This window comes from Euprymna scolopes, chromosome 21 (assembly GCF_053919585.1).
Source record: "Euprymna scolopes isolate OS-2025 chromosome 21, ASM5391958v1, whole genome shotgun sequence".
NCBI lineage: Eukaryota > Metazoa > Mollusca > Cephalopoda > Sepiida > Sepiolidae > Euprymna > Euprymna scolopes.
This window is the reverse complement of record NC_136502.1, coordinates 92523535-92538246: the sequence shown is the minus strand read 5'-3', so window position 1 is coordinate 92538246 and position 14712 is coordinate 92523535. Positions and strand designations below refer to the sequence as shown.

Genomic DNA, 14712 nt, shown 5'->3' with positions numbered 1-14712 from the left:
TACCACGTTTCAGCCAAATATTCCTCTGACCTTCTTCAGGTAGTTATGGGATAATGCTGAGTCTTGTAACTGTATCGCCAGTAATTACTGCCTTTCATAGTTATCGTTGTCTCACCATGTTTTGGCCAACTAATCCTCTGGTCTACTTTGGGTAGGATTGAAACCACTATCTTCAGACAATGTTCACCTGAAACCATAGAGATTCAATGCCTCTATCCATTTGGCCTGAAACGTGGTGAAACAACTATAAAAATGAGGATAACAGTATTAAAAAAAAAAAAAATACAAAAACTATGAAGCCTCATCGCAAAGGATTAAAAAAAAAAAAAAAAAAAAAAAAAAAAGATAAAATGATATGATGCTTATAATCGGATATAAAACAAATGCATTTAAGTAAAAATACTATAACATGTCAAAATTAGTAAAAATTTCAAAATTAGTAAAACTAAAACTAAAAGAATAAAAAAAAAAAAAAAATCAGTAGAAATAAAAATGTATCTAATAATGCGATCTTATCAGTGTTTATATTACAACCAATTCTGTATGACAAACCGACTTATCTCTCTTGTTTTCATTTAGACTTTGTTATTTCAAATTATAAAATGGCAGATCGATAATGTTTTGTAAAAAAAAAAAAAAAGTTTTAGTATATCTGTCATTTTTTGTAATTTTGGGGATTTCTTTGTACTAATTTCGACATGACCAATAATAGTGTTTTTACTTAAAATGCAATTTTATTTTTACATATCCAATTATAATGCACAAGCAGCAAATTCTTTACTCCTCCACTCCCATATATTGCTAACAAGATATCCTTATCCTCATTTCCTTTGGATAATAATGGACTTTTTAAAAAGGGGGTTAAAACAGAAAAGAAAACATATATACAAATATTTTATGTGAAAAATGATAATTTGGAGAAGAAAGAAAATATTTTCAGAAAACATCGATTAAAATAGCACCAAAAAAAAAAAAAAAAAAAAAATGTTGAAAAAATATATAGGGGGGGGGGGAAATTGTAAGGAATTTTTAAACACGTAGTAAAACATAATTCTATAAGAAAAACAGTGTTGCAAGTCCAAAGATGATCACCAAGAGTGAAACTTGTAGGCTGCTTGCGGCATCAATTGGCATGCACGTGTACTGCTTGAGCGCGTGGATTTGACCGATAAAGTCCTGTCCAAGATAGGACTTATAATTCTGTTTATCCTCGGGAATATACATAAGACGTACAGCTGCATCTGTGAATATCAGGTCCGTGTAATAAGTACCCGAATCAAACATATGGAAATCACCAGCACTAAAAAAAAAAAAAAAATTTTTTTTGAAACTGGAAATTTTATATTTACTGAAAATCTAAATGTGAACGTTTGGAACCCTGCATTTTATGTTATCTATCATATTTATGTTTAAATGTATGTATGTTTGCAGGTATGCTTAAAACTTTTGACAGAGGCGACGGATTTTCACAAGATCGGTATCGTTTTGAAGCTCGATCCTTCAGACGACAAATATTGAAAAATTGACTAAAAACATTAATTCCTTCACCCTCAACTGGGCAATTTTCTACAAGGAGGTGTCGCTTTTTTTTTTGCCAATATTTTCGAAAGTCATCCCCTCTTTTTGATTGACTAGCCTTAATTTAACCTTCGCCATTTCTGGTTTGATGATGGACGCAATGGCAAAGACGTCACTTTTTTTTTCAAGTTCTTTTCCTCCTTCACAATATGAGTTCGAGCCTGCCTACTACCACTTTTGTTTTGCTCAACACGCACCTAAACACCCAGCCTAGTTTCTTCTAAAAATAAAAATGAGATTCTATATTTTTTTTTTTTTTTTTTTTTTTTTTTTTAGATAAGGCGATGGATTTATACCTTTCTGAAGGGTATTGAAGTGACTCATTATATCTGGTTCAACATAGTTTTACATGATGGCATGTGTTGAACGGATTTAAAAAATTTTCTTTCAAAGTAACCCATCTCTGGCAAGATCTTTCAAATCCAATCTTATCAATTTCTCTTATGTTTTCCTTAGTCTTTCCCTGCTAACTGATCCTACTACCTCAACCGTTCTACATGTACAAACCAAGGAACTTGCACTCATTCTTTCAATGTGACCATACCATCAAAGTCTCCTGTTCTGCACACATCTCTATACTGTCCAGATTTAATCTTTCTCTCAGGTCATCAGATCTAAGCCTGTCTTTAAGACTCGCACATCCCTCGTTCTCATATTCAGCCTTATCACCTTCATGCTTTTTTGGCTTTTTCTTGCCTACTCATCATGTCAACTATTCTGCAACTACTACCCCCAAAATTCTTTCAATGCAACCTGTACCAACAAAATCTGTTCTGCACACATCTCTCTATACTGTCCAGATTTAATCTTCCTCTTAGATCATTAGATCTAAGCTTATCTTTAAATTTACATTACACATGCATCATATTATTTCTCTTTATGCAACGCATGTCCTCAACCCTCACTGGCCAGGTTTCACTTTCATACACTAGGGCTATGATAAGAGAATATTCTTATTTTAACTCTCGAGTATATATCCGACACAGACAATCAATCAAGAACCACATCAGTCTAAAAGCATATATACAAAAGATATTAACCGATACATACTCAAGAGCAAAAATAATGAAAAGAATATTCTCTTGTCATAGCCCTAATCATCACATGCTTACATATTCCGATAGATTCTTCTTAGTCAACAGTGGTAACTCTCTGCTGGTTAGTAATAGCAGAAATTCATTCAACTTACTCCTACCACTCCTAATACTTGCACTAACACCAGTTCCTCGTTATGCTCCAATAGTAGCAGAACTTCTGAACAATGTTCAACATTTTTATTTACAAACTTTCTCTTATAAGATATAATAAATTTTGTGTACATCTTTGTAGATTTATATTTTTTCTAGAAGATTCAAAAGTCAACAGAAATGTTGGAATAACCCATAGTCTGCACCACTGGCAGTAACCATTGCAGCGATCCCATTTTTTTTATCATAAGGGTTCTTTTGACCTTCAGATTTTGTAAGCACAATTCATAGCCTACACAGAATGCAACAAGTGAAACTCAGATTCATTCAACAAACAAAAAAAGAAAACAGAATTCCTCAGTGGCAAATTGAGAAATAAATAAAAACTAAACTTACGTATCAGAAGAGAAAAATTGTTGACCGTAATTCAACATGTTCCAAAAGATTTCTCTCTCTCCTTGTGACTTATAGCCTGAAAAAAACAAAACAAAAAAAAAACACAACTGAACCAATGATTTTTAAGTTTATATATATATATATATATATATATTTATTTATTTATATAGTTGCTACACTGAACATGCTAATGTTTTGGACAATTGGTTGAACCAAAAGTCCTTGTCAGGCGATGCAATAAAGCTTATGTGCCACCGAAGGCATCTGGTTCTCAAAATGGAAGAAATAAAATATATTTTTTTTTTTATTTATAAAAATAAAATGTTAAAACGCTAAATTTAAACGGTAGGAGTGGTAGATTAAGTGACATTTTAGATTCAAAATAGAAGGTGATAGGGGAAAAAGAATGTTAAGCTCCCAACTGAACTCCATTTCACAGAGTGTATTTATTTTTTTCTATGAATAATTGTTACATTATGCAAAATGACCAGTCGTCGAAGTGTTATTTTTTCTTCTTTTGGCTTAAATGATCATTGCTCTATAGTGATACAGACTTTGGTGACCAGTGCTGGACAATTTGCTCTTCCAATCATTTTACAACATGGAGGATGTGGTAATTCACTGGATAAGATCGTTCAACACTCAGGAATATGTATAGGGGAAAAAAAAAAAAAAAAATGTGACTTACTTCCAGTTACGATAGCATTTGCTGGAACTTTTCCAAGATGACAATTTTGCCAATTGTCAATATTGGTACGATGACCGTCTTTGCATAACAATTCATAATCATCTGACCTTCGATTTCTAGCCCATTTTGCATGATTTCTTCCATCCGTATTGTCTCGAGGAGTCAAATGGCGCACAAACGCTACATCACCACCAGCTAAAAAAACAAAAACAAAACACTTGTTACTACTATTTTATATATATATATATATATATACACACACACATGCTAGTTCAGCCTGGCTTTGCTTGGGCCCTATGTACTGTTAATAACTTTATGTGCACACACACATATATATATATATATATATATATATATATTAAAAAGTTTGAATCGTGTCCAGATAAACTACATCTAAAATTTCAAGTGTTTAGACCAAAAATTGGCAGAGGAGTTTGGTAGAGTCTGCAGTCAACTCTTTCAACTGACCTTTTGGCAGCCAAATTTTTGCTCCAAAACTGATTAAAAAGCTTGCTGCATGTCTGAATGCACTTTATGTAAAATTTAAAATGTTTAGAGCTAAAATTGGCTGAATAGTTTGCGAGAGACCACAAAGGTCAAATCCTTTGAACTTTGACCATTTAGCAGCCAAATTTTCAGGCAAAAACCAATTAAAAAGCTTGCCCTATGTCTGAATACATATATGTAAAATTTCAAATGTTTAGACCAAAAATTGGCTGAATAATTTGGTAGAGACCATAGAGGTTAAATTTTTTTTAAACTTTGACCCCCATTTTGATCCCTCAACATTTATTGTTTTGGGCTCAAATCAAGTTAAAAAGTTTGATCCATGTTCAAGTAACCTACATCTAAAGTTTCAAGTGTTTAGACCCAAAATTGTCGGAGGAGTTTGGTAGAGTTTTCAAGGTCAAATCGCTGAACTTTAACCCCTTGAAAGCCAAATTTCTGGCCAAAACCTATTAAAAAGATTTTCCCAAATCTTAATACCCATTATGTCAAATCTCGAATCTGTAGACTGAAAATTGGGAGAGTAGTTTGGCAGGGAAACGTACACACACACACACACACACACAATTTCACTTTTATAGATATACTAGCATTTCAGTCTGGCATTGCCCAGGTGTTTGGAGGTGTGTGCTGAGCAAATAAAAAAAAAAGTGGTAGTAGGAAGGCAGGATCGAACCCGTACCACAAAGGAGGAAAAGAACGGGGAAAAAAAACATGACGTCTTTGTTATTACGACCACTACCAAACCGGAAGTTACTTATTTTTAAATTAAGGCTAGACAATCGAAACGAGAGGATGACTTTAAAAAATATTGGCAAAAAAAGCAACCTTCCCCTGTAGAAAAGTGCCCAGCTGAAGGGGAAGATATTAATGTTTTTAGCCAATTTTTCGATATTTGTCGTTTGAAAGGTCGAACTTCAACACGATACTGATCTAGTAAAAATCAGTCACCTCTGTCGAAAGTTTTAGGCAGATCTTTCTTAGGTAGATCATCAAATCTGTCTTTGTACATAACTTTTTTTTTTTTTTTTTTTTACATGGTGGTCACCACTTATCAAGGCCTGGAAGCCACTCAGGGATAAGGGTTATTGCAAGTACAGTACGTTAGTGTGGAGATTTAACGAAGTATTTACTTAAGAGGGCGGTTCATTAGGAATTTGTTAACGTTGGACTTAAAGGCATCCAAGTTGTAGTCAGGTGGGAAGCAGGCAGATGGATCAGAGTTCCACAGGCGTGTAGTTCTAAGAAAGAAGCTTTGTTCATGGAATCTACGTTTTGATTTAGGCACAGATAAAGAGTGGGGGAAATTTTTCACAGTGGATTCAGCTAGACGGGTGTTTTTCGTGAAGGATTGGCGAGGGGGGACCAGAGATAACGTCACATTAGTGTCTTTGCTACATTGTTGTAAAACATTGCTGCCTTTTTTTTTTTTTTAATTCACTCTGCCATCAATTTTTAAAGAAAAGTATTCTATGTTGAAAATAAAACTTATTTATAACAAAAAAATTAAGATAGTGATTTTTACTTTGAGATGTAATTGGGCAGATTACCAATGTTGTAACTGAGGTTCACGAATCGGTCATACGAAGATTACAACTGTTATCTGAAGCGTTTAAAGACAATGGTCTTAAAAATTTCATGAACCAATGCAAAAAAAAAAAAAAAAAAAATTCCTACCAATTTAAATATAATTATCTTTTAAACAATTATTGATTAAAAATATTGTAAACAATTATTGATTTTAAAATAACTATTTCATGGCCGTTATTGATAAAGAGAATTTATTTTTAAAGCAATTATTCATTAAAAAGAAAAAGAATAGAAATTTTTGGAATTAGATCACTAGTTATTTTATAATTATCTTAAAACTCCATATAAAAAGGGTTACTACCTTCGTCAATATTAATTAGATTATCTGCAGGTTTCAGGTTTGACAAAAAATAGGATAAGCTCTCAAAATCACAGGAGATTTATAAAAATTCCTCCAAGAAAATGTGATCAGTGATGAAGCTCACTTCTCTTCTGTCAGGTGATGCTAAAAGAAATCTCATCTTTATCTTTAGTTCTCACATTCCATGAGCGATGTTTCTCACAAAATGGGGGAAAAATTGCTGTTTTTTTGAGTTAGAATTTATTTATTTAACACTTATTGTTGCATAGATTTTGACCATAAAATAGTATTTTTTTTTAGCTCCTTACATCAAGTGGCTTCGTGCCTTGTCTGAAGCGATTTTCCATTAAAACAAAACCAAAGTTAAAGTCCTCCAGACACCACTGCACTTTATGAGTTTCATGATGGCGCTCCAGACAGAACAATTCATAATCAGATATTTCCGTTAGGGTTGTGACATGGCTTGAACACACGACTATGATTCAGGTTTATTTAACGAAAAACAGAACTGATAGGAGTTAGTTGAAGTTGCGACCGCATTCTATAACAGACATAAGGGCAAAACAAATGAACACATATCTAAGGCAATGGCTGAAACCTTAAAGAATAACCTCCAGTCGGTAGTGGAATGGGGACAAAAATGGATGGTAACATAGCTTTCTTTTAATTACAAAAAAAACTTTTCAACCACCGATTGCTAAGGCTAATGATATGCTATCTGAAAGCTCTTCGTTCAAACTTCTCAGCTTAACATTCACAGGCAACATGAATTGGAATAAATATATTGAAGATCTTGCGAAGAAGGTGGATGTAAGGAAGGTGGGCACTCTTTACCGCGCTAAAACACTACTCACAACTGAAAGTATCTTTTATCTCTACAAAGCTGCCATTTTACCATGCATGGAGTATTGTTGCCACATCTGAGCTGGTACATCTACCATTAGTCTCTTGCTATTAGACAGGGTCCAGAAAAGAGTCTCAAACCTAATAGACTCCGCACTATCAACCAAACTCCAACCCCTGCCCCATCGCCACAATGTTGCATCCCTGTGCCTATTTTATAAGTACTCTAATGGACAAACACTTTGCAGTTGCTTCCCTCCCCCTCCCTGATGTAAATACTCCTTACTAATCTAACAAGCAGCAAAATCTCACCCCTACACCATAGAGATCCCTAGATGCCAATAAGCTTTCTATTCTAATAATTTCTTTCCTTGAACTGTTAGACTTTGAAATTCCCTCCCGGTTTCCTGCTTCCTTGACTTGCAGAAGTTTAAATGTAATGTGAACAGACATCTTGCTGCTCAACTCCCTACATAGTGCCCCAGTAGATATGGTCCCAAATAGTAGCCTCTTACATCCAAGTGGTACTGTGTATTGTTTGGGAGGAATAAGAGTAAAAAAAATAAATAAAATAAAAACATACACAAAAACAAAAAAACAAACAAACATAAAAACAAGAAAATATTGTACTTATCAGAATAAACTTGTATTTCATATCTTATATCTCTGAATTATTTTTCATTTGACAATACAGAGAATGATGTTAAGGAGGGTCACGGTCAATAAAGAGAGTTATGGTATTCTATTTAAACTTTCATTACAACCTTTTAAAATTATTTTCAAGGTTTCTGTTACAAATATATGGATGGAAAAGCTATATTATATAGTAAACCAATTATTTTCATGGGATTTATAGCTTTGAGTGTCAACCAGAAAAAAAAACTGACCGGTTTGGTCACCTATTGAGCTTGGGTTAGAATGTTTGAATCAAGTGAGCTGACAAAGTCAAATTATATAAAAAGTCAAAATATAACATTAGTCTCTTTCTTCTCACTATTCGTTTTGTTGGTAATAGACCTATTCCAATCTGTTTATTCTTCTGTTTATTATATTTAATTGTTAATAGAGAGAGAGAAGCAAGAGTGATAGATACTGTGTAAAACAAAAGTGTCAAAAACAAATAAGTGAGGATGAAAGTGATAGAAATTTACCAAGAAACGGGTTACTTGCTGAGTTAATTGTAAATTGCAGCTAATTAGAAGAATAAAAATAGAAGTTTTTTCCATACATTACTTGATCCCCAAACCAAGGAATATTTTAGCATTACTTAAAAAATGTGTGTGATTAAAATGTATACATACAAAGAAAGTTTTAGGGAAACAAACAATTAACTTAGCTTCAGTATAATTATATTTTACCAAATATGCCACAGGTCTTGCAGATAATTCTCGTATGAATTTTGGGAGCCTCAAACTTAAAAATCAATGCAGATCCTCAAGTTTAACAAAGATTACCGAGTTTGACAAGATACACCTGAAGAAGGTTGGAGGTTACATTGGTCAAATGCTGTGCCAATAACACTTACGTAATCTAAGTAATCCGAATAATACCTGCATAATCTTGTTTAAAAAAAAAAAAAAAAAGAAAGGTAAACAAAAAAATATATTTACATTCGACAAGGCAACGGAAAGCTCCATTAGCACCATAATATTGTTCATCACTGTTTCGCATACACTTTCGGAAACCCTCAGCTCCACATGCCTCACAAAGGTTCACAGGAGCTCCATTTGGATTGTACTCTCTATCCAAGGCGCCTGGGATGCAAGCTCGAATAAAAAGTTCACCTGAGAGAGAAAAAAAAACAAAAAAACACAAAAACAAACATCAAATGGAGAAAAATGTACAATAAAAAAAAATGTACAAGTTTGGTGTGTTATTTATGAAATCTTTTTGAGATGAGCAATTTATTTATTGATTTGTTTATTCATTTATTCATTTGTGGACTATCATCATCATCTAGTTGTCGTTTCACAATGTTTCGGCCAACTATTCCTCTGGCCTTCATCAGGTGGTAAACCGCGACAAGATAGGAATGCTGAGTCTCTTAGCTGTATCCTCAGCAATTACTGCCTTCCATAGTTGTTGTCGTCTCACATTTGGTGGTGAGATGACGGTTAGGCATATCTTCACAATTATCATGCCATGGATAATAAAACTAACAAATATTTTATACCTTAGCATTTTTAACTACCACATGTTTGATAAGTATCTTTCTCTGAAAATCAAGCCACCATTTTGTATGTTGTGTTATCATGGATTTCAGTTGGAAGAAGGAAAGAACAATAATGAAGAAAAAAAGAAGTATGTGATGATATAAACAATAAAAAAAAAATAATTTTACATAGTTCACATAAATTTTTATGAAGATCAATTTACAAAGCAAAATATTCAAACCTTCAAATATTTTGTTGCAGACTATTATCCTCATCTCTGAATTGTTGTTTCACGACGTTTCGGTCAACTATTCCTCTGGGCTTCAAATAGTTATTTAAAAAATGTGCAATATGATCTTCATCAATAATTTCCAAATGACATTCATAGACATTTCTGTAGACAACACTATAATCTATGGCAACACATTAAAGGTCGGAAATGACCAAGATCTCTCTGATTGGCTTTCTTTTGACCTTGAGCGTATGGTGCAATGGGGAAAAGGTGGCTGGTTAATTTTAATGCATCTAAAACCAAGCTTCTCTCTCATCATCAATGCTCTGACTCCCATCCGACCCCAATTAAAATGAATGGCTCTCGTCTTGGGGAGCACCATGTTTTGACAAACTTCTTGGACTGACCTTCACTGCGGATCTGAAATGGAACACATACATCAAATCCATTGTCATGATCAACAGAAAAATGATTGGATCATTTTACTGCGCCTGTAGATATCTCACTGTTGACGTAATCCTATATCTGTATAAGAGCCAAGTACATTCTAGGATGGAGTAGTGTTGCCACATCTGAGCAGGACCTACATGGAGCATCAATCCTACCTTGACAGAGTTCAAAACTGGCTTCGAGTTGATGCCTTTTTCTCTTTCCTGCAACTTCTTTCTCATAGAAGAGATGTTGCGAGCCTGTCTCTGCTCTATAATTATTTTCATGGCAAGTGTTCATCTAAGCTCCAATCTATGCCCCCTCCCCCATCTTTGTTAAACTTTTACAAAAACACTTGTCTAGCTACAACTACTATCAACAATTTCCCCACTAAATTTCTGTGCTTAATTTAAACGTGAATTCCATGAACAAAGCTTCTTTTTAGAACTACCCACTTGTGTAGGGACATGCAGAGAGGGGGGGGGGTGCAAGGGATGCTCAAACACCTGGCCCTTTTACTCCTGTTTTAGAAGTACCCTTTTCAGAGGAATATATTATAGATCTGTGCCCCACAGAAACATGCTACCCCATGTGACAAGGAACTTGCTCATGGGAAACTATATGGTATCAGGTTGAGAAAAAGGTTCTTGCGGAATTTTTGATTTTGATTTCAAATGATGTCTTTCCCAATAAGTTTTTGCTTTTGCTCTATGTAATCGTTTAAATTACAATCGTTTTAAAACAATTATGTCTTTTTTTTTCAGAACGTTGAATACAAGATGGAAAAAAAAAAGAAAAGCAATTTCACACAATTTTCTTATTTTAATTCAAGCGAGACTGAAAAGCTGCTGAAACAGCTCATGATATCAACGAAGCGTTTGGCCCAGGAACCACTACTGAATATACAACACAATGGTGGTTTAAGAAATTTCGTGGCAGTGACGAGAGTCTTGAAGATGATGAATGTAGTTGTCAGCCATTGGATGTTGACAACAATCAATTAAGAGCCTTAGTCGAAGGCAATCCATGCACAACTGTTCAAGAACTTGCTTCTGAATTAGACGTAACATATACAACGATTTCTAACCACTTGAGATTGGAAAGACAAAAACCTGATAAATGGGTGCCTCACAAATTGAATGACACAAAAAGAAATGCCATTATCAAGTGTCATCTTCCCTTCTTTTACGCAACAAGAAGGGCCCGTTTCTTGACTTGGGTTGTAACTTGTGATGAAAAGTGGCTCTTTACAACTGGTGATGCTCAGCTCAATGATTAGACACTGACGAAGCTCCACAACACTTCCCAAAGCCAGAGTTGCACCAAAAGAAGGTCATGCTGACTGTTTGATGGTCTGCGACCAGTATTGGCAAAAGTGTGCTGATTTTTGACGGTGCTTATTTCAATCAATAAATTTTTGTTTCAACCGAGATATTTTCATCTGAATTTAAAAGTTAAAAACCACAAGAGCTTTCATGACGGCCTGATATTTGCACATACTATTTTTTGACGGCGATATAACATGTATTCTAAAACAAACACTACCTGTATGCAAATGAAAAGGGACACTTAAGATTGGGACACTAATAACCGGTTACCCCTAAAAACTCACAAAAATCGGAAGTATGTGAATTTTCATGAAAGGTTTCTGTCCCCTATGCATGAAACCAAATACAGTTTATATATTTTGACTCCTTACGCTTAGCAGCCATGTTCTAAGATTCATAATGATTAAACTTTGGTCCCCACTTGCAAAACATTCTTATCAAACACTTGTCTACCTACAACCACTGTCAATAATTTCCCTTATTCTCTATCTGTGCCAAAAACTAAAAAATTCCATCAACAAAATTTCTTTTTGAGAACTGCCCATCTGTGGAAAACAATACCGCAGGGCTGCTTCTCAGCTGAATGTAGCATGGTAATTTTCAAGTCCAATGTAAACAAGTTCTTAAATAATCACATCCCACCAATTTCCACCATTAATGATCAGTTTTGTCTTACCAACCACCTGACACTCATTAAACCTTATCCTCAAGTGGTCTTTGAGCCTTGATAAGTGGTTACTCCCTTGTAAAAAAAGAAGAAAAAAAAATTTAAGAGTGAATCCTGCATATGCAAATATATAAACAAACACATATGAGGTGCCTTAAAGAAGTTTGCATTTTTTTTTTACAGGCATTTAAAATTGTTGTAGACTCTTGAAAAATCAGTATTTTATTACCATACATCTTATGAGGTCCACTGACCAATTTTTATGATTTCAGGTACAAATGAACAGCTACAACAGGAATTGGAATACACCATACTAAAGCCTGATTGTCAGAACACGAGGACACTTTAGAAGAACGATATGCAATAAAATTCTGTTTTAAATTTGGTAAAAAAAAAAAAAAAAAAAAAGTCATAGAAACGTATGGAATGCTTCAGACTACTTTCGGACCATCTTGCATGAATCGACCATCAGTTTTGGAGTGGCATAAGAGATTAAAGGAAGGCAAGAAGTTTGTGAGAGATGACGAGAGTTGTTGGAAGAACAAGTTGAAACACCAGAGTTGATTAGCCAAATAAAGAATTTCATGGATATGAACTGACATGTGTCTCTAGAGGCAATTTGGTATCAGTGTGGGAACAGTACACACAATTATTCGCAAAGAACTAAAGATGTGGAAGATTTGAGCAAAGTTTGCCTCAAAGGTGCTCAGAGAAGATCACAGACTATTTGACCAAGATGGGCATCAAGACAGTTTCTCACCCTCCTTATAGTCCAGACCTTGCTCCCTGTGACTTTTGATCATTCTCTAAGCTCAATGAAAACCTTAGAGGCTGTCGTTAGGAAACAAGTGAGGAGATGAAAGAGGCTGTGACGAAGGTCATTGATATGCTCACGCAAGAGAGGATTCTATGGGGCCTTCCAGAAGTTGTTGGAACGACACAAAAAGTACATTGCAGCTGGAGGAGATTACTTTGAAGTTTCATGTGCGTACCATTAAAAAAAGTCTGGCAACTTATTGAAGGCACCTTGTACTTAACTTTATATAAAGTGAGAGAGGGAGGAGGAATTATACTTACCAATATTTCGAAATGCTGTACAGTCGTAAGGAATGAATTGCTCAGTGTCAATGTAAACGCTGAGAGGAACAATCCAGCCATCTCCACGACCAACACCAGCATGACAAGCTCTTTTTTCTGAAAAAAAAAAAAAAAAAAAAGTCAGCATATAAGTAACAATATTTTATACATCCACTAATATAAACAACACTTTCTGTTTGTTTCCATGTCTGTCCATATTTTGGAGTTTTTCAATTTTTACATGAAAACTTTCAATTGTGCTGATGTTGTGGAAGTAGATACTACACTTTAATTGGTTCTTCAGCATAAAAATAGCGAAATTTGAAAATAGAAACATTGAATTTCTAGTAAAACCAATGGTATCTAATTGTCAAATCACAGTAAAGAAAAATATTCAAAATTTACGAAAAACGATAAGGTAGAAAATCAATTATGAAAAGAAAGTTTTCGAAAATATTTGCATAACAAATTGAATAGTGTGCAAGGGAGGTAAGTGATTTCTAAAAACTTTAAAAACTTCAGTTAATTCAGGAGAAATGAGTTATTTTCCTCGTGTTTGTGTCACGTGTGACAAGCAAACATGGTGAAATCGTTTTTTCGTTGCATCATGGAAATACTTGTTTTATGTAATATTCCAGTAATATATAACTAATTTCCACATGACAGTTAGGTAAATGATATTGTTTTTAGTTGAAATTGACATAAAAAGTAAGTAGTTATTGTTTTTAATGAAAACTCAATTTTTTCCAACGGTCGAATTTTGCTGAAATGAAAAACCCTTTGATCTTAGTCCAAAAAGCTATACGAGACATTTTTAAATAAATGAATATGTATATATATATCTTGTGGCAAACAGATACTACACTTCCATGTTAGCCAAGAAAGCTAAAGAGCTATAAAAATGTTTTGTGATAAAAAAAATATCTGTAAATATACATAGTGTGTAAACAAATAGTTTTTTTAATGCAGAATTTTACTTTTATTCATACAATATTGTGGGGTCTGCATTTGTGCTTGATATTTACAGATAGGAAATACAGTTTTACTTTTAATTTATTCATAACAATAATATTGTGAGGTCTGCATTCATCTATGCCTAGAGGGTCTAGTCTATACAAATTGTACCTCCTTTCCCTACCATCCACACAATTATTTTAAATCATGTTTTACCCAAACAAGGCATATTGCCATATTGACGTAAGTGGTTACTATTTTAGATTAAATTTACTGGAGATGAGTGAGATGTCAGTTTACATTACACTGCTTAATTTTTATATTACATGTTGAATCCCTCTACTGATGAGATTTTATCTCAATAAAAATTTATATCATCTCAGAAACGATTGTACACAGATTGGTTGTTGATATTGAATTTTTGTATCTCCTTTAAAAAAAAAAAAAAAAAAAAAAAATGAACAATTAAATTTAAATTTCTACATGTTGCAAGAAAAGCAGGAAGAAGATTCCAAAAGAAATGGGCTACAAAAACAAAAACTATAAGAGTAGTTAATTTTTTGATATCAGTTCAAGTTAAAGCGGTGTCCTGCCTGGTTCAGGCATTGACGGCTATAACTCTCCATCTATCTCTCTCCCTTGAGGCATTCAAGAATTCATTGTTGCTCATTATTTACAACCTCATACATGCTGTTTTCTTGAAAGTGTTTTTAATGTATTGTTACAGCTTTATTTGCAGTAGTACAGACAACAGATTGCAGTTTCTGTCCAAGCAGTGCCGA

At 34.0% G+C, this 14712-nt stretch overlaps 1 protein-coding gene across 1 annotated transcript in view; it reads right to left on the bottom strand.

Moving 5' to 3' along the window:
* Positions 1-973: 973 nt before the first annotated feature.
* LOC145242576 (transferrin 2-like) overlaps positions 974-14712 on the bottom strand; it is a 57943-nt gene continuing 44204 nt past the window's right edge. The window contains exons 10-14 of the mRNA XM_080105667.1: positions 12977-13093; positions 8701-8874; positions 3850-4044; positions 3162-3237; positions 974-1300 (exon numbers count right to left, since the gene is read on the bottom strand). Of these exons, the coding sequence (XP_079961793.1) occupies positions 1054-1300; positions 3162-3237; positions 3850-4044; positions 8701-8874; positions 12977-13093 (809 nt within the window). The 3' untranslated portion in view covers positions 974-1053. The remainder of the gene's footprint in view (positions 1301-3161; positions 3238-3849; positions 4045-8700; positions 8875-12976; positions 13094-14712) is intronic.